The sequence below is a fragment of the Mesocricetus auratus genome, unplaced genomic scaffold (genome assembly GCF_017639785.1).
Source record: "Mesocricetus auratus isolate SY011 unplaced genomic scaffold, BCM_Maur_2.0 Super-Scaffold_100010, whole genome shotgun sequence".
Classification (NCBI taxonomy): Eukaryota; Metazoa; Chordata; class Mammalia; order Rodentia; family Cricetidae; genus Mesocricetus; species Mesocricetus auratus.
The window spans coordinates 80,775,181-80,794,480 of NW_024429194.1; the positions used below are offsets into that span (position 1 = coordinate 80,775,181).

General features: G+C 54.8%; 1 protein-coding gene across 1 annotated transcript in view; it reads left to right on the plus strand.

Annotated features, from left to right (window-relative positions):
- The window catches only part of Shisal1 (shisa like 1), a 64,225-nt gene that overhangs the window by 24,404 nt on the left and 20,521 nt on the right, over window positions 1-19,300 (plus strand). Inside the window, exons 3-4 of the mRNA XM_040754051.1 lie at window positions 2,136-2,349; window positions 13,204-13,521. Coding sequence (XP_040609985.1) covers window positions 2,136-2,349; window positions 13,204-13,521 — 532 coding nt within the window. The remainder of the gene's footprint in view (window positions 1-2,135; window positions 2,350-13,203; window positions 13,522-19,300) is intronic.

Genomic DNA, 19,300 nt, shown 5'->3' on the forward strand with positions numbered 1-19,300 from the left:
CAGCTCTCCCCCATGTGAAGGGTGACTGGTCTTCATCTCCCCAGCTCTCTTCCCATGTGATGGGGAGGCCCTGGTCCTCATCATCCTGGGTGTAAAGGACCAGCCGCTTCTTGTTATCCCTGAGGTCAGGGACTCAGAGGAGGCAAGTGGGTGGTGATCACACAGCTGCAGACTGTTGACTCCAGAGCTGGGGTTCACCATGCTTCATACAAGTGCTGGGCTTTAGTGCCCACGAGGGCTGAAGGCAGTGAGCATGCGCCTGGGAGTGTGCAAAGAGCTCCTTGGAGCCCCCACCACGGGGGTGCTGATCCTTCTCTAACAAGGGGAGGAGGTGAGGTGGGAGGCTAAGAGCTTGGGATATCATCCTCATCTAGGGCATCCACGCAGCCATCCGGGTCCCTGTCCAGGACTCCTCTGTTCCTGGGGAAGCGGCAGGACTTCCGGTCACTGGCGAATGACTAAGGCTGGTGGCCAGAGCGTCCAGGAATGGCTGAGGGGCTGTGGGCCAGGTCTGCTGGTCTCACCTGTGTTCACAGTGGCCTCTGCAAAGGCCTGACGGTCTTCTGCTGTGTGCCGTGTCGCATGGCCTGGGGCCAGTCCCAGAGACAGGCTTGGTCTTTCAGTGGCACTCTAGGTGTGTCCAGCATCCCCAGGTGCCCGCACTGGGCACACAGAGCCACAAGAGGACTTCATGTCATGCAAGAGTCACGGAATTTGATTACTCTCCTCTGCCCCTAGCCATTAATACCACTGTGTGCAGTCGCTTTGGGGCAGTGGTCCCCAGCCCAAGCACACGGACATCCCTGTGGCAGGCGCAAAATAGATCGACCCCCCCACACACACACCCAGAGCTCTGCTGCGGAGAGGCCGAAGAGCCTCCATTCTGATTAGCATGCTTGGTGAGCCAAGGCTCTGAGTCTTGCTTTTCTCTTCTGTATGGTGGGAGTAGATGGGACCCGGTGGTATGTCTCCTTGGGGCATCACACCAAGTGGCCTCTGCATCCCTGGGCAGGGCTCTGTTCAAGAACAAGAGTGGGCTGGAGTCTGGGGAGCCCCTACCTCCCAGCTTGTGTCCACAGGAGGAGGAACTATCCTTCAGGGAAAGGCCTTTGGAGGCAGCTAGGCACCAGCTCTCAGGGTGCCCGCCCCCTGCCAGCTGGCCTGCTGGGGTCCCCTGCGGTGGCGGTGGCGCTATGTGGGCTGCAATCTAATAACCTCTCAGTCGACAGCGCTTCTTGTGGGAGCTCTAAGAAGCCAGGGCCTTTGTGCCTGGGAGATGCCTGAGCCAAGAAGCCCCTTTTCAGTGATACAAATTAGATACAGTGAGCCCTTTATGAAGATACTAATTAAGCCAGAGACAGCCTCTCCAGCTTTTCCATTGTTGCTTTGTTCGCACTCAATCCTGTTTATCACCGTCAGTTCATCCTGGTTTGCAGCAGAGGAGGCTGAATAGGGCCTCCTTCCGTGGGCCAGGGAAGGGAGGATCTGGGGCCTGCACAGCCCTGTATGTGTGGGGCCCAGACAGGACCTTGCTTGGGTCTGGGGCAACAACTTCTAGACTGTGAGGCACTAAGGAGTTGGCACTGTCAATACAGGTGGACCCTAGGTCCTACGGACCTAAGTAGGAGAGCCTGACTCACACCCAACCTACTCTGGAGCAAGCTAAGGTGGGGAAGGGGCAGGGAGAGATTGCAGGAGCTTTGTTAAAGTCCTTTGCCGTCAATGCTGACCAGCTCCATCAATTCCTTTAGACCTCTCAGTTTCTCTGCCTACGAAATGACCACACAAGCCTGACTACTAGGATGGCCATCTGGATTAAGTGGGGAGACCCCTGAGACACAGAAGGGTGCCTGGTCGCTGAGGGCTGAGATGCAGGAGGGGGTCCACTAATGGGAGAGAGCTTCAAGGATCCCCAAGGTGCACTCAGTCTGGGATATGAGTGCTGTTGTTCTGACAGAGTTGGTGACAGGTTTCAAGGAGGCTTTGGGGTGGAGGTGAGGCCCTTCCTGGACCAGGAAGACTTCCTAGGGAAGGGAGGAGCCGACAGGACCCTGAGACAGGCTGCTGGTCCCTTCTCCCTGGCACCTGTGGGCTGCCAAGGGAACCCTGGTGAACCTGGTGTCTCTGTGTTCCAGTCCTGTCCGCACACTTCCGGGTCTGCGAGCCTTACACAGACCACAAAGGCCGCTACCACTTCGGGTTCCACTGTCCCCGGCTCTCAGACAACAAGACCTTCGTCCTTTGCTGTCACCATAACAACACGGTTTTCAAATACTGCTGCAACGAGACAGAGTTCCAGGCGGTCATGCAGGCCAACCTCACGGCCGGCCCCGAGGGCTACATGCACAAGTGAGTACCACCCCACCCCCCAACTGCTCTGGCCACTGCCCACCTCTGCCCTGGGGATGCTCAAGACCACATGTACAAGAAGGCAGGCCTAGAAAAGACTTCAGGCAACTTTTGGCTCCTGGCCTGACTCTCCGAGCTTTACTGTTCCCACCTGAGAAACGGATAGCGCGTCCACCTGGCAGCCCCGCTGCAGAAGTAGAGTGGGAATCTAGTCTGTGAAGCTCAGAATTTACCAGAACTGTTTGCTGACTTTGTGTATCCAGTTTTTATCTGATAATACTGGCGATAGCACTGATGCAGAGATCTGTCCTCCGGAGGTAACGTGTTGAGGTCAGGTCTTCAAGAGGAATTTCCTGGCAGAGCATCAGGGGGCTGTGCTGAGGGGAGCACGGTGGGTCAAAGTGGAGCTGAGTGCCCTTCACTGTGCTCAGGGTCATCGGCTTTCTTGTGGGCTGGCTGTTGATGTGGCTTTGGCATTTTTATTCTATTACATTCTTGCATTTTTAACAGGAAACCTTTATATATGAAGGACATATGACACAAATATTTTCCAGTGTGCCTTTCGCTTTGAGATGCTTTTTTTTGCACTTGCTCAACAGTCTTGGGATCGCAGGACAACTATTAATTCTTTTCATGGTGGCTAATTTGGCCCTTATGGAGAAAGGACTTCCTTCTAAGAGACCATCAAAAAGTTCTCCTATGCTTTCTATTTTGTTTCGGGTTTTACCTCACAACCTTTGATCGTTGCTTAGTTCTTACTTTCTTTTCTCATCACTATGATAAAAATACCATGGCCAAAGCAACCTAAGGGAGAAAGGGCTTATTTTGTCTCATGGTTCCTGGGGATACAGTCCATCCCTGGCAGGGAAGACATGGCCACAGGCAGGGAAAGTGTGGTGAAATAAAGGAAGCTGCTGGTCGCATTGTCCCTGCAGGGGGTGAAGAGGAAGTGGGCCCAGGTTATAAAGACCAAAGGCCACACACACCCCAGACTCACTTCTTCTAACAAGGCTCCCCGTCCTAGAGGGTCCACAGATTTCCCCAACAGTGCCACCAGCTGGGGACCAAGTGTTTAAGCAAGGGAGACTGGGAGGAATATTTCACCTTCAAAGACCCACAGAGCCTTATGTCCCTGCTGAACTGTCTGACTTTTTGTTTTATTTTGTTTTATTGTTTGTTTCTCTGTGTTGCCCTGACTGTCCTGGAACTCACTCTGTAAACCAGGTTGGCCTTGAACTCACAGAGATCCTCCTGCCTCTGCCTCCTGAGTGCTGGGATTAAAGATGAGCACCACCACCACCAGCCCTGTCTGCCTTCTTTCTGTCTACTGGTGTGACTTTCAAAGTCATCTAGCCTATGCTATGACATGCTGCACATAAGCCCCAGCCAGGGCAGAGACTTCTGGTCTGTCTTCATGTGTCTGTGGGTTAATCATACCTGGCTCCTTAGCCCCTGAATTTTAGAACTTGCTTAAGTGAGTCTCTTGTTCCCCCTCCCCCATCAAAAAAAGCCAAAATCCTATTAGTATCATTTACCACCGCAGTTACCGAGTTACAGATTCATAGAAGAAACAAGGTTTTGTGATTCTCTCTCTCTCTCTCTCTCTCTCTCTCTCTCTCTCTCTCTCTCTCTCTCTCTCTCTCTCTCTCTGTCTCTTTCTCTTTCCCTTTCTTCCTTCCTTCCTTTCTTTATTCTCTTTTGTGTGTGTGTGTGTTTACTGTTTCTGCTCAAGAACACACAGCCTCACCATTGGTAGTGGCAGCAGCACTTGAGAGGCAGATGCAGGTGGATCTCTGAGTTCAAATCCAGCCTGGTCTGCATATTGAGTTCCAGGACAGACAGGGCTGCTACTCAGAGAAACCTTGTCCTGAAAAAAAAAAAAAAAAAGAACACACAGTTTCTTTGCCCATTGATTCAAATTTTCTAGTTTTCTAGGCAAGTGTTTCACTACTGAGCTAAGCCCAGGCCTTCAAATTTCCTTTTGTAATGCTTTTGATTTTCCTCGTAGGGAAGTCATGTGTGTTGTTTGCATTTGTTTGTAGCTTGTTCTTTTCACATTGCTGTCAGAAATAGCCTCTCCCTTTACTCTTCTGACTATAGATGATAAAAATTAGGGATCTTTATTTACGAATTTCCTCCTCGGTTTTTGGAACATTCTTTCACTCTATTCTCTCCTGTTTCCAATTATGCCACTTGGAAGCAATCACTCTGTATCCTCTCTTCCCTGCTTTCGAGGCAAGAGTTCACAGGATAGCCCCCAGAACCCGCATGCAGCCTCCTAGTCCTGGGGTCAAAGAGTGGGCCTTGATGCCAGGCTAACTTTCACATTTTTTGGCCTCCTTCCCTCCCTCTTTCCTCCCTCCCTCCCTCCTTCCCTCCCTCCCTCCTTCCCTCCTTCCTTCTCTCTCCTTCCCTCTTTCCTTTCTCCCTCCTTCTTTCCTTCTTTTCTTTCTACTTACTTCTTCTCTCTCCTCCCTCCCTCCCCCTTCCTCTGTTCTTTCCCTCTTTTCCAGCCTTGTAGACTAGTATCTCTAAAAATGTCAATGGCCGGGCATTCTTATCTTCCTTGGCATTTCAGGAAGCTTCAGATACTTCCCCAGTGCACACAAGGTGGACTCCTGCTGTTGGAGCACGTTTCCCTGGTAGGAATAATGGGCTGGGTTATGCAGTGGCTGTGGATAAGATCCATGGTAGTGCTGGGAGCAGCAGCGTTGCGGAGCGGAGCCTCTACCTCACGCTAGAGCTTGAGGCTTCGCTACCAGACTCTGCTCGCGCTGGGGAAGGTGCCTCTTTCCTTTGGGTGGGTAGGAGATGCAGACTCTCTGACGACCATCCAAACCCCTCCTCCCTCCCACCGCGGCCAGCTCCTGAGAGCTCCTTTCTCAGATGCACGGTGCTTCCCCCTGAATATCCTGCCATCTGTTTGGGCCTCGGAATAATCCTGTGTGTGAAGTAGCTCAGCAAGCCCCCGTCCATCACAGCAGGGCTGGAACCAAGCCTGGAATTTGGCCTAAGCCTTCTGTGAGACCACGGGCTAATTCCACGAGGAAGAAGTGTAGTGCAGGACTAAGGTTGGGATTTCAGGGTGCTGCAAGAGCCCGTGAAAGCCCCATAACCACACTTCCTTGAGGTCTGGCACCTAGGGTTTGGGAGCCTCCCTTGGAAACCCACAGGTTTCTATAATCTGCTCACACAGGGTTTCCCACAAAGTAGGCACAGGGGCCTGACTGTAGCTGCTGGCTGCCAGTAGAAGGGCCTTTCCCCCGAGGGAGTGGGAACAGTGATTCTCCGAAGCTTAGCTTGAGTTTTTATTCTTTGGCCTTCAGAAGCATACCTGGGGTATAGCATCCCTGAGTCAGTGCTGTCTGTCCATCCTGCTGTGCAAGCCACAGGGACTCTCAGCCACAGTTTATTTGATACATAAGGAGCGGAGGACCACAGTCCACCTAAGACTCTGGAAGACCCCTTAGGAACTCTGAAGAGTCTTCTGATAGAGGCAGACCTTAGGGCAGAGGCCCAGGCAGGGATGCCCACAAGGCCCCCTGATGTTGGGATCTGGCCATTCTTAGATGTGAGATCAGCTAGGCCTGTGCCTTGTCAGACCATCCCCGGGCTGTACCTGCCAGACGTCAGGAGCATCCCACGCACACCCTTCAGACGGATTTGGGGTCTGCTGTCCTAGGACATCCTCCTTTGTAAGTAGCCAACTTCCTGATGCTCCCTTTCCACAGATGAGAGCGTGACCCTCTGAGGATGTGAGGTGAACCACTGCAGGCAGCTGGGGCCCTGTTCCTCACCACCAACCTAGCACCTCCTCTAAGGAGATGAGGCAACCGGATGTAGAAGCAAAGTGGGCAGACTCCTCGCAGAGGAGGAGGGCACAGGGGTGAGACCTTGTTAGGCCTGGTCTCCCAGGTGGGGCAGGCCTTGCCAGTCAGGATCAGGACCTTCCAGATAGGAGTGGGGTTCCCCAGCCAGTGGCAGGACCTCTCAATTGTTGGGACCGGAATCCTTTTTGTATCACAGGACCTGTTCTTGGGATGAGGCCCCTGGGGACCTAATCAGTTCACAGAAGCCAGAATGTGGCCTGCTAGGGAAGCAAACCCCACTGAGGAGCCACAGGAGCCCTCTGTCCTGCTTCCAGGCTCGTGGACTTTGTGGGGAGGACCGAGGCCAAGGGAGCTGCCATAGGGCTTGGCTTTCAGGTGGAGTCGGTAGCAGAGGGGTGACAGGAGGATGTGTCTTTGGGAGCAGAAGTCAGGGTGACAGCATGGCACAGTCAAAGAAGGTCACTGTAGGGTAGGCTCACAGTGGGAAGCCACCTGTTGGCTGTACTACCATTTAGGACCTTTGCCACAGCAGGATCACAGCCACTCAGGGACTGGAGTCTCCATCAGCCTCATAGGCCCTTGGGTAGAATAAGGGAGGGACCAGAAACATATTGACGAGGTCTCCAGGTGATGGCAAGAGTCTAGGCTAGGGACACAGGAGCCCTGTACTATTGTTCCATACACACGTCCAGGAAGCTGGGCCTTGTCTGAGGCCGGAAAAGCTGTGACACCTCCACTGAGGCTGGAGACCCAGAATCTCTGGCAGATCCAAACCCGTGGGGGTGCAGCCTGATGGTTCAAGCCAGCTATGGTGACCCCAGAGGGCCCTGTTCAGAGTGCGGGCTCCACCTTTTCCACCGTGAGTCAGCAGGAGGTGGGCTGGTGACCTAGCCAGAGCTGCATCTCTCTCTGCTGCCTTATTTATTTGTGTTTTTTTGGATGAACAGAGTGGTGTGTGGCGGTTCCGGCTGCCTGGCAGAAAGGCAAGCCATGGAATGAAAGGAGGCTGCTTTGCCAATTCCTCCACCGCAGCAAGATGCCTGCTTCCAGCCATGCAGGCAGCCAAAGGCCAAATGGGGGCCAGCCAGGCACTCCTGCACCCCTGTCCCAGGCAGGCCTTGCCCCTGGAGTCTGGGGAGGCCTTTGTTAGAGCTAGAGGAGAGAGCAGTCAGCTCTTCCCCCCCCTTCCTCCCTTCCCCTCCCTCCCTTCTTGCTCTTTCATTGTCTTTCTGTTTCTCTTTCTCTCTGTTTGTCTCTCCCTCCCTCCCTCTGTCCCTCTGTCTGTCTGTCTCCCTCCCTCTCCCTGTCTCTGTTTCTGTCTCTCTCCGTCTCCCACTTTTTCCCCCTCTCTGTCTCTCCCTCTCTCTCTGTTCCATCTCTCTCTGTCTCTGTCTCCAGGGACAGGACACCAGGAGCTGGCTTGAGCAGAGGAGCCTGCAGGTGTAGGGATGGAGTCTCCAGGGAGACAGAGCAGCTGTCCCTCCTAGACCTCTCAGGCTCCTCAAGGCTTCTTCCTGGGCTCTGTCAAAGCCCTCCTTTCTCAGTGGTCACAGCAAACTCCACAGTGTGGAGTTATCCACCTGAGTCCCAGCATCCTGTGTCCCCCATGTGGCCCTCCTATACCCTCTGGGCATCTTGAAGCATGCTTTGAACTCTGAACCTGGCCGGCCAGAGTAGGGTTAGAATCACTGGGTCACTTTACACAGCCCACAGTCCTGCCAATGCTTGCCAAGTGTAAAAGCGCCTTACCCATCATCCTCCTTGAGAAGATCTTCTAGACTACCATGGTTCCTTGCCTGAACACCCCTTCCTCCAACTCCAAATAGACTCCCCCGGACTTCCCTGCCACCCATAGAGTGGTTACATGTGAATGAGCCCAGTTGCCAGGCCTGAGGCCCAGAGAGGGTGGAAGTGTGTCTGAAACCACACAGCACACAAAGCCACAGCAACACCTGTCTAGCTGTCTCCTGGATCCAGCTGCACTGAGGGGATGTCCTCCTGGGATGCTAATGGCTCTGCACATGGACTGTCGTGGCCCAGGCTGGTGTAGTGGTCCCCATCTGGGGCAAAGGGAAAGGGGCAATGGTGAAGTCACATGTGGCATTTGGTGGCTCCTGCTAGGAATGGCCATGGCACCTCTGCTCACATGGCCCTAGCCAGTGCCAGCCCCATCACACCCAGATCTGCCCAAGCCCTGGAGAGAGGTGTTGGTGGGTTTATTCAGGGCCTGCGCCTGGGTGTGCCGCTGGGTCTAGCTGGCTCTTGCATGCAGCATGCTGCTTCCTGACCCAGTAGCCCAGCCCTTTGGTCAAGCCTGCAAGCCAGAAAAGACAGCAGCTGACTCTACTGGGACTCAGGCCTGTGCCACCCACCACTGCACTGCCTGACCTCTGTCTTCATGTGTGGCCTTAGGTGAGGAGGTACTGTGCCTATCTGGACATAGACCTATTGAGTACGTTCTCTGTGGTTTTTATTTGTGATCGTTTAGAGACAGGGTCTCATTGTGTAGCCCAGGCTAGCCATGAACTCGGCCTCCTGAGCGCTGGGGTCGCAGGTGTGCACTACTCCACCCAGCTTCTGCTGTGCTTCCCACGAGCCTGCCCTCATTGGTTTCTTCTCTGTCCCTTTCTGTTTTGTTTGAGACAGGGTCTCATGTAGCCCAGGCTAGTTACCAACTCTCTATGTAGCCGAGGATGACCTTGAATGCCTAATCTTCCTGTTACCACATTCCAGGTGCTGAGATTACAGACATTTGCCAACACAAACCCTTTATGTGGTTCTGGGAATAAAACCCAGGGCTTCAGGCACTCCAGGAAAAAACTCCACTGGCTGCAACCCCCAAGGTCCCTTCTCTTTCTTGGACCTCATGTCAGTTTGCGAAGCCTCACGGTTACACCCCCAAAGTGGGACATGTCGTCATTCCTACTCAAAGGAGAAACTATGGTTCATCTTCCCAAGACTATGGAAAGTGAATTTTGAAAAGCTGAATTTGGGTCCTAGGGGCTCCCACCTGCAGAGCCCGTGTGTCTCCGTTTCAAGGCTGACCAGGACACTTCCACAGTGTGCTCTGAGTTCCTGGATGAAGCCTGCAGGGGATTGTTCCCACTCCCAAACAGCCAACCCAACCAGCAGGCCAGGGATGCTGCAGTCAGGGTCTTCCTGCTCTGACTGACAGACTGGGCCACTGCTCCCATGACTTCCTGGTGGAGATGGGGAGTGCCAGGCCAGGCCAGGCTGCAGCTGTCTGCCGATGGCTGCTGACATAGCCGCTCTGCTCCACAGACACACTGTGATTGCTCCAGCAGTGAGGTTCTGTTATCACTTTGGAAATCCCAAGGAAGCTGAGTCACACAGTCCCGCACAGGCTCACGCCACTGTCTGAGGCTGGGCAGTCACAGATGCCCCACCACAGACTCTGCCTTTTATCTTCTCCCTCCACGCAGGCATGGGCTGGGCCCTGGCATCTGGATGCAGTTAATTTCCAGATTGCATATTTTAAATTACATTTTAAAAATTAAAGACTCAAATCCTTGCAGCTGGCAACCTTGGAGGGCATGGCCTGGGGGCTGCAAGCTGTTGCAGGGAGGTCTGTGGTCCTGGCACCGCACCTGCCACACAACGGGGCATGTTCCCTGTAACAGCACCTTCTATAGAAGTGGAAATAAACAGGCAGGCAGGGGCACTGTCCTGCTGCAGAGGCCAAGCTGTGCACGCAGGTAGAGTCAGGGTGAGAGCACAGAAGCCAGGGACTCCCTCTCGGGTGTCTAGCTCATGGATGAAGTCTTCCATGAGACACAAATGCAGAACACACTGTGGAAGTGTCCCCGTCAGCCTTACCATGGAGTATCCCCCCCCCCCCCCCGTCATAGATGAATGGGCTCAGAAGATGTGAACCACTGGGACCCAATTTCAACTCTTCAAAATTTACTTTCCATAGTCTTGGGGAGATGAACCTCAGTTTCCACTTCAATAAAACAGAAGTGACTTAATCTCTGTGAGTGGTGGCACGTGATTGCCCCTCTGGGGGCTCATCTGGAAAATGGGCTCATCACTCTGAGACCAGGGCATGCAGCCTAGGCTCAGAACTGAAAGCGTCCCTGTTTACCATTGGTCATTCACACAACGATAACAGCTGTCTAGCGCTGGGCAGTGCCACATTCACCCATGTCCTGCCCATCCTCAGTTCTCGCTGTGTCCACACTACAACCCTGTGTGGGACACAAAAGGACAAGTTTGATGCTTGCCTGCCCTCAGGGAGTCCCCAGTACCGTGGGGCAACAGCATTAATGAATGAAACATATGAAGCTCTAGGAGGCTTCCTATGGTCAAGCTATGACCCAGCCCCAGGGTATGCTCGGTGCACACCAGGTGGGAAGATGCATCATAGGTGGGGTGACTTGGTCCCTAAGTCTTGGGTGGGACATCTCTGGAGCTGTCTGTGTTGGGTTTGGCCCAGGTGTTCTGAAGAGTTCGAATCCTGGTACTGCTGACGTGACTGGGGGGGGGTGTCTTAGAGTAGACTTTGGTCCCCCAGACGTGCTTCTCTCTGCCCAAATTCACTCTTGGGCATGAGAGGTCCATTTCCTGCCTTCTTGGCTCTATGCAGAGCAGAGACCTGCAGCTGACCCTTGCCCTGTGCTCACTTTTGGGGTGTTCCTAGCTCCAAGCAGGGACACCAGCCCTCTTGCTCTGGGTGCCAAGTAGCATCTGCAGAGAATGGCCCTGCTCCCTCGCCGCCTCCTCAGCCCCCAGGCTGCTGCCATGGGAACCACCAAGAACAGCCTGGTTCTCAGAGCCCTGCCATGGGGGCTGCAAGAGAGAGAAATCTGGGGAGAGCTGGGTGCCTGGGGCCAGAGCCCGCCTAGACATCTGTCTCCCGTGAGCATGGAAGGGCCGAGTTGGGCTCTTGGCCTTTTGTCTCTGCCAGGCACTCTCTGTTATGCCCTGACACTTCCAGGCAAAGCTAGTGTCCATTAACAAAAGGCCCCAGGCTTGGCTGTCAGTCATTCACACCTTTGCCTAGTTTGGCTGTGAGGTGGTGTTGTGGGAAGGAGCTAAGATTTCTGGTGTTTAGGATTGGCTGGGATCTGAGCACTGAGTGGTACTGAGCCCAGGTACTGAGTAGTACTGAGTTCTGAGCACCTGACTTGAGGCTGCCAGGCTCCATGTGCACAGCATAGCAGAGCCTCCCTATTAGCCCTCCCCCCCCCCATTGTCCTGCTCCCAGGGGAAGTCTTCAGATCAAGAACTTGGCCAGCTGGGAAACATTCCCCTGAGTAGAGAATGAAAGTGGGCTTATTGGGTCTGCTTCTGTTTTGGCAGGGCTGGGTAGGGGATGGCCACCCTCTCACCACCTGAGGGCACAGCTGGAACTAGGAGCCAGCCTTAGAAGATGCAGAGCTGGGAATCTAAGTGGAGGAGAGACTTAAGGCCGTACCTTACACGGAGATGGGCAGGGTTTCTCATAGACCACACAGCAAAGCAGACAGGCCAAGGCTTCCTAGCTTAGGCAGGCAGGAGCCCCAGCTCCAGGTGGACCTCCAGGGGCTGCAGCACTCAAGGATCCTGTCTGGACAGAGCCGCAGGTCTCCCTGGAGTGGAGATATCTAGCTTGCTTCTGCCAGGCCGCTGGGCCTCTTCTCGACACCCTGGCTGGCCCACACCCACTCAAGCAGATGCCCATGGCAGGGGACAGACTGAGGTGGGTGTCACTTGAGCAGTTGATAAGCCAGGCCCTTTAAACAACCCCAGTCCCTGGTAGGTTCTATCAGGAGTTCAGCAACCCAGCTTCAGTGGCAAACTTGGAACCAGCCCACTCTAGGGGACTAAGACCCCAACCTGGGGGAGGGGGCGTGGGGGGGACAGATATGCCAGGTGATAGGCACTAGAGGAGAGGTTGGGCTTAATGCAGGCTTGGAGGGTGTGGAAGAGTCTCAAATGAGGGTACCACAAACAACTGGGCAGAGGGGAAGGGGGCGGGGATTCGGGAAAAGGCTACCTGGAAAAGGGTGTGGCCTGTGCAAAGGTCCTGGACTGGGAGTGGCCAGATATGTACTTCAGTGAGTCATCAGGGCTTGCTACAGCTTGAGAGCATCTGAAGTGCTAAGCCCTGAGGGCTCCTGCTGTCTCTGCAGGGCGACTGCAGCCTCTATGGGGAAAATGCTGTGTGAGGAAACAGGGGTGATGGAGAGGCCAGAGATGCGGCTCAGTCAGCAGAGTGTTTTCCTAGCATGCCTGAAGCCTCAAGTTCCTTTCCCATCACCACACAAACCAAGCACTTGTCATCCCAATGCTCTGAAAGTGGAGGTTCCTTGGCTGTATAGCAAGCTCAAGGCCAGCCTGGGCTTCATACGGCCCTATCTTTAAAACAAAACAAAACAAAAAGCAATACTGATACTAAAAAGTCATGGATGGAGGAGATTAAGGTTTCCCTGGGATCAAAGTGAAAGGACCTTAGCAAAGGTGGGTGCTGAGCTGATGTGGGACTCACAGACACTGGGAAGGGAGGTCTGCAGAGGGCCCAAAGGTATAGCACCCCTGCAGAGGGCCTGGAGGTGTAGCACCCCTGCAGAGGGCGGGTAGCATGGGGGGTTCTAAGGCACATGTGGTGTGACTTGGTTTACTTTGTCCCAAGGCAATGGCAGGCCTCCAGCTTCTGCCCTTGGGAGTGAGGCCAGGAGGGATGGAATAAGAGCGCCCTGGGGCAGTTGTGGTATGCACAAAGCCAGCAGGGAGCCAGGGCACACACTGGAAGAAGTAGGGTGAGGTAGGGGCCCTAGTTATGGGAACCCCAATATCCAACTTAGAAAGCTTGGAGCTCTTGCAGAGTGCCTGTTAGGGAAGGACCCAGGGATTCTAGCCTAGAGCACAGGGCAGGGGCAGGGCAGTGGCATACGAGGGAGACAGGGCAGGTGAGGGGGAACCCGAATGCCCGCAGTGTCTGTCTGTCAGCCTGTGGTGGATGCTGGCCGATGGGGCTGGTGCCGTTGGGAGTGTGGCTCAGTCTCTGCTTCTCCTTCTCCAGCAACTACACAGCACTGCTTGGAGTGTGGATCTACGGCTTCTTCGTGCTCACCCTCCTGGTCCTGGATTTGCTCTATTATTCCGCCATGAACTACGACATTTGCAAGGTTTACCTGACTCGGTGGGGCATCCACGGACGGTGGATGAAACAGGACCCCCGGCGGTGGGGGAACCCTGCTCGAGCCCCTCGGCCTGGACAGCCAGCCCCACAGCCGCAGCCTCCCCCTGGTGTCCTGCAGCAAGCCCCTCAGGCTGTGCACACGCTGCGGGGAGACACACACAGCCCACCCCTGATGGCCTTCCAAAGCTCATCTGCCTGGTGAGTGTTTGCAATAACAGCTTGGGTGTACTTGGTGGGCTTGATACTGTTACTGCTGCTGCATTCAGCTCATGAGTGACCAGGCTGTTTGCTGTCCTTGCTGTTTGCCAAGGAGGACTTGAAGCCACTCATGCTGGCACACATGCATGTAGATGAGAAGCCAAAAGGACAGGTTGTCACTTGAGTTTCCTAGTTGACAAGGTGAAAGGGGAAGTTGGATGGCTTTTGTGTGTGTGTGTATGTGTGTGGTTTGGTACTCAGGGATTGGGAGCGAGTTCTCAGCATGAGGCCAGAAAGTAAACCTGGTGTTTAGTTCCTTTTCTGTACATACCTGGAGGTGACTCAGGCAGGCTGTCCTGCAGTGGTTCAGAAGAGAGGATGCTGGCAAGGGAGGTGACATATCAAGGACTTGGCGTTGGGGATGGCCAGGTCTGGTCTCATCTGGGCAGCTGTCATCTCTGCCCTATACTCCAGTGTCATGGTGATGGTAGAGGGTGGCAGTATTGCTCTTCAGAGCTGAGGACTTTGAGAGCAGATATCTCATGGGGCCAAGTGACCCAAAGACAGAGACAGGCATGGCCTGCTCCTTGGCCCAGGGTCTTGGGTGGACAAAGTCTGGGGGCCTAGGCAGTAGCTGTGGGCACAGACTCTGGGCACTCAGACTCTGAGCACAGCATCCCTGGGGGTCACAGCCCAGAGCCCAGGCTACAAGGTCACCTTGAGCCCTCTTGCCTGTGACCTCTAGCACAATGACCACTGGGCTCTGTGGGTGACTGGCCAGAACAAGCCTCGTCTCTGTCACTTCCCAGTACTACAATCTCAGACTGTTTTGTCACCCTCGATCTTCCAGTCCTCGTGAGAAGTCAGGGCTGTATACCCCTTCTTGGGCTATTCTGAGGGTGCCTGTGCATAGTAGGCACACCATGAACCTTTGCTGCGTCTCCTAGGAGGTGCAGATGAGCTTGTTAGCCACTACTGGAGCAGCTCCCAGGTAGCGACCTTTTCAATAATGAATGGCGTGAATAATTAATTGGATGCACTTGCAGTCTCTTGTGCTTATGGAACGAGTAACTGCCTGTCTATCATGTAGGAGACAGCCACTGTCTGTTTTCCCTTGGATGGGCCCTGGCCTGGCCCCTGTGGTAGGAGGGGAGGGCATGGAGAGTCACCAAGACACAGATGAAGGGAAAGCTAGACAGTGAGCAATCTGTTTACTGTGCCCAATGGCGGCACTTTCCCAAGTGTAAGCCTCACATCTGTGTAACAGAGCACCCAGAGCTTACTGGCCAAGAGGGCTTTGCCTGGTGGGGTACTGAGACTCACTGGGAAACATCTTGGTGTGGACAAGTTTTAGGTGGAACAGGTCTCCTCTACCCTCTAGCTTTGAATCCCCACCTGCTGCCCAAGAGGGCAATGAAGGTCATTAGTGTTCTGTACTCCTAGCTGGGTGTTTGCCTGCATGGAGGCCCATGGTACCTGGAGACGTACTGAACTGCCACCTCTGTTCCTGATGCCCCTGGCTTACCTGCTGTGAGTGCTGCGGCTGTCTCGGTGTTCCCCCTTCCTGCACTGGCTTTCATTAATTTGAACATATTGTGCACTGACTGTACGCCAAGTGTCATGCTGCACCTTTGGAACAGAGGAGGTAGCAGGGGTGTGCCCAAATCTTGGCACTGTACAAAAACTAGTTTATAGCGTCTGAGGGAAGGGGTCTGCCCGGCCATTTGGGACTCACATACTATGGAGCTCAGATATCCCTGCTCTCCTGATTCCTTCTACAGACTTGGGAAGTTGTGCCTGAGGCCACCAGGTTACCCATTCAAACCATAGCCTAGAAGCCCATGGGCTGTGATATGTTGTGATGGAATGTTCTAGTCACTGGTCACATTTGCACACCACCTCCCTGTCCCTTTTTGCCCTTGGATGTGCCATGACCTTGGATGAGGCTTCAGTTTTGTCAGGGGGGAAGCAAGGGGAAAGGGCTGAACATCCTTGTGGACCTCCTCCTTTGCAACCCGGGGATCCCCTGGGAGCTTAGAAGGATGGGGTGCAGGACTATGGAGGACATCTGAGCTCCGCCCGAAGCTACCTCTTCCTCTTTCCTGACTTGTGGTGAAGGCCTCAGCCTCAGCGTCATGACTGCCTGCTTCTCTGACTTCTGGGACATAGCTCCCAGCAAAGGAGCCAGGTCACCAAGAGGGCAGTGGTGGCAGACCCATGTGTCACTTGGCCCCTGGGGAGGCTTTCTCTAAGCTGATCTGAGCAGTAGATCTGGACCCTCTAGGGAGATCGAGGCTTAAGGCCAGGTGGCCAGCTGGGCAGGGCAAGTCAATGGCTCCTGCAATATGGAGATCCAGGCAGCTGTGTGTGGTCTCAACTGCCCGGGTTCTAGGGCACCCCTGCCCTGCTATAGGGAAGACAGAAAGCTGTACCACCGACCACCCCCACTAGCAGCAGGGCCACCACCAGGCCCGTGGCTCCCAGCTGGGGTTTAGTGAATGATAAGCCCTGGGTAGTCCCTAAATTGACATTTCTGCAGCTATCCTGGAGACCCTGGGGGGGGGGTTGTGGCACAGCCCTGGCCCCTCAGGCCCTGTGAACACCCACGCATCATCTTCTTGAGCATGGTGACTGCCTGGCTGAAGGCAGAACCAACTTCCAAATTAAACAGCTGTCCTGTCCCATGTCACTAACTGAGTTAGGGAGCAGGGGAGCCAGGGGAAGCTGGAGGCTCACAGCCTTCATTGAATTTTACAGAGGAGTTTTCGTTTAGATTCTCAGGCTCCATCTCTGTCCAGGCGTCCCAAGACTCAGCTCCCTAAGGCCCCAGTGCCCTCCACACCTGAATCTCTTTACCTTCCCCAGGACTCTGCCTTCCTCAGGAGGGAGCACTCCAGCCTTCCTCAGGAGGGAGCACTCCAGCCTCCCTCTTGGCTACGATTGTGGCATCTGCTATCCCCAGACCAGCTGCCTCCCAGGGCTTCTAGGTTTCCTGCCTGGCCCTGTCCCCTGCTGATGGTCCCACAGCTTGCTTTTCTGACGCACTGTGGTTCCTGGTGGTGGCAGGCTCTCAGCCCGTGTTGGGGCTGCCTGTGGCTCACAGCAGATGCTCCGTGAGTCTGCTGTGACAGTGCAGCAGGTCAGACAGTGCACAGATGCAGCAGCGCAGGATCTGGCTGAGTGTGCTCCTCTCCAGCCCAGGACCACCTTGGGGGAGCTGCTGGCGCCCTGGAGCTCAGCATATCAGTCTCTGCGTCTGCCTGTGACAGGTGAGGAAGGGTCAGGTGTCATGTTGGTCACCCCATCCTTGTCCATTGGCACTTATCTGAGGTAAGATGTGCAAGGAAGTGCCCCCTACCACACACACACACACACACACACACACACACACACACACACACACACACACACACCTTCCCAGCTCTGCGTGGCATTTGGCAGCTGGCTCATCAGGATCTCAGGGTTGGAGTTGTCCTCACCTCACAGATGGGGAAACTGAGACTCATACAGTGTGGGTATGGGCTGTGCGGGTGCTGAAGGCAGAGTTGGAGCATGGGTGATGCGGCGAGCTGCATCACTAAAAGGCCACTCGGGTGTTCGTGGTGGCTCACAGCGCTCCCTGGAGTCCCCGCACACCTCACAGTCGTCTCCACGGAAGCGCCTCTCCTCCTCAGCTGCCTTACGCTGGTTTCTCATCCCTTGGCAGGGCCTCTGAGTCTCGTGACTTTCTTGTGTTTCTTCCTCCCCTCCTACCAGGAGGGAGTGCTTCAGATATCTGCACAACTTGTCTGCTGTGTCCATTGCCCCCACCCCCACACCTCTTATGTCTATAGGCAAGGAAACCGAGGCACATTGCAATTGGGTGACTGACCCCGGGTCACCGGCCAGTCAGTGGCCAGAGCTCGAATGAAAATGGACTGATCCCAGCCAGCTTAGAAGAATGCTTGGCCGGTTGGCTATCCACCTCTCACCCACGCTGAGGCTTGTCTGCCCTATCCTTTGTCCCTCACAGCAGACTGACCCTTTTAAAACGTAAATCAAAACCAGCTAATGGAATCAAAATCCTCTTCACCTGCTCACCCAGCACAGCAGCCTCCCTGACGCTGCCCCGGGGCCTCCGCAGCTGCTGCTCCCAACCCAACAAGCGACTCTCCCAAGCCTGGAGGCCTGGCTCCCTTCCTTCCACCAGGCGCAAGCCCAGAGCCTCTGCCCAGAGACAGTCGGTCCTCATATCTCCTCTCCACCTCCTCCATACCCCGTGCCCCGCACCATCACCGTCTACTCCCCGCACACCCTTTTGGTCCCTGTGATGTGTTACCACCGCCTAGCAGTGTGTCTGGTTTCCTGTTGGTGTCTGTTTGTCTGTCTGTCTGTCTGTCCTACTGGAAGGTAACCCTAGAAAGCTGGCCCCTACAGGGCTCCGGCACTGAGAACTCACCTAACTTGTGGTGGGTGCTCAGCAAACACAGTGAGTGAATGCCCCGTGTCGCTCAGGATGGCGTGTTGAAGGCTCCCATGCAGGTCAGCTCAGTGAGTGAACCACGGAATGCGCAGCAGGTGTTCCCACCGGCTGAGATTGCAGAGCTGGGCAGCTCCTACAAATGGGCCACTAAATGTCCCCAACAGCTCTGTAGCATCAGTGTTCTCAGAGCCAGTCCAAGAGACTGAGGACCAGGGGAAACCACAGTGGCCTGCAGTCTAGGCAGGACATGGAATTCAGGATGACTGATGTCAGAGCCCATGCTCCAGACATGTAAGTCCCTTCTCTATGGAGACATCTGCCTCCTAAGACACCTAGGACACCTGTCCCAGGCTGGGTGTGTCACCAGCTGGAGAGTGTGGATTCCCTAAGTGGGCCTCACCCACCCCTGGAGGGTCTCCGAGTGTCCCCGAAAACATAGGAAACCTAGGGCTCCAAGTAGCCCTATAAGAAGCCCTGTGGCATGGGGGCAGCAGTGATGGAATCTCAGCCTGGGCTCTCGATGTTCCGCCCCTCCCTGAAGGCTCAGGAGATCTGGTACTTGCCTGGCCAGGAGGCTTGGGCATCAGGGCCTTTACCCTTTCTCTTATTCCAAGACCAGAGTTGTTCCTAGCACTCAAGGACCCAGCTGAAGTAGCGGCCTGCCTGCCCACCTGCCTGCCCACCTGCCTATCCACCCCCAACCACCCCCTGCCCTCCCCCTGCCCACCCTCTGCCCTCCCCCTGACCACCCCCTGTCCTCCCCCTGCCCACCCACTTGCCTGCCCCCCACCTCCCCACCTGCTGCCCAACCCCCGGCCACTCCCTGTCCACCCCCCACCCAACCTCTGTCCATTGCCTGCAACCCACCCCTCCCCCCACTCTCCTGACAGTCCACCCAGCCAACCACCTGCCCTTCACTGGCTGTCTGATCTATCTGTCTTCCCCCCCCCCCCACAGGAGGCCGGGCTGTGCAACTGTGCTGCACCCCCACTTACTTCCAGTCAGTTTAATCCCCACGTTTCCTAGTCAGACTCTAGCAGACTGAGAACAACTGTCTCAGAATTGGACCTGGATTCATACACACCCGCCTCTTGGAGCCTCTGTGTTCCCATATATGAAATGGGTACAAACCAGATTGCCTCATGGACTCCTACCGAGGATTCCAGTGTTCCAGGCCCATTTCTCAGTGAACAGGAGTTACTATTATTGGTCTTATTTAATTAGTAAACAATGGAGGGGGGAAAGCCATCAGGCCCACCTGGCTGCTGTTTTGCTTCCTGCTGTCCCCCTGTGCCTACTTTTTGCCTTCCCTTCAAA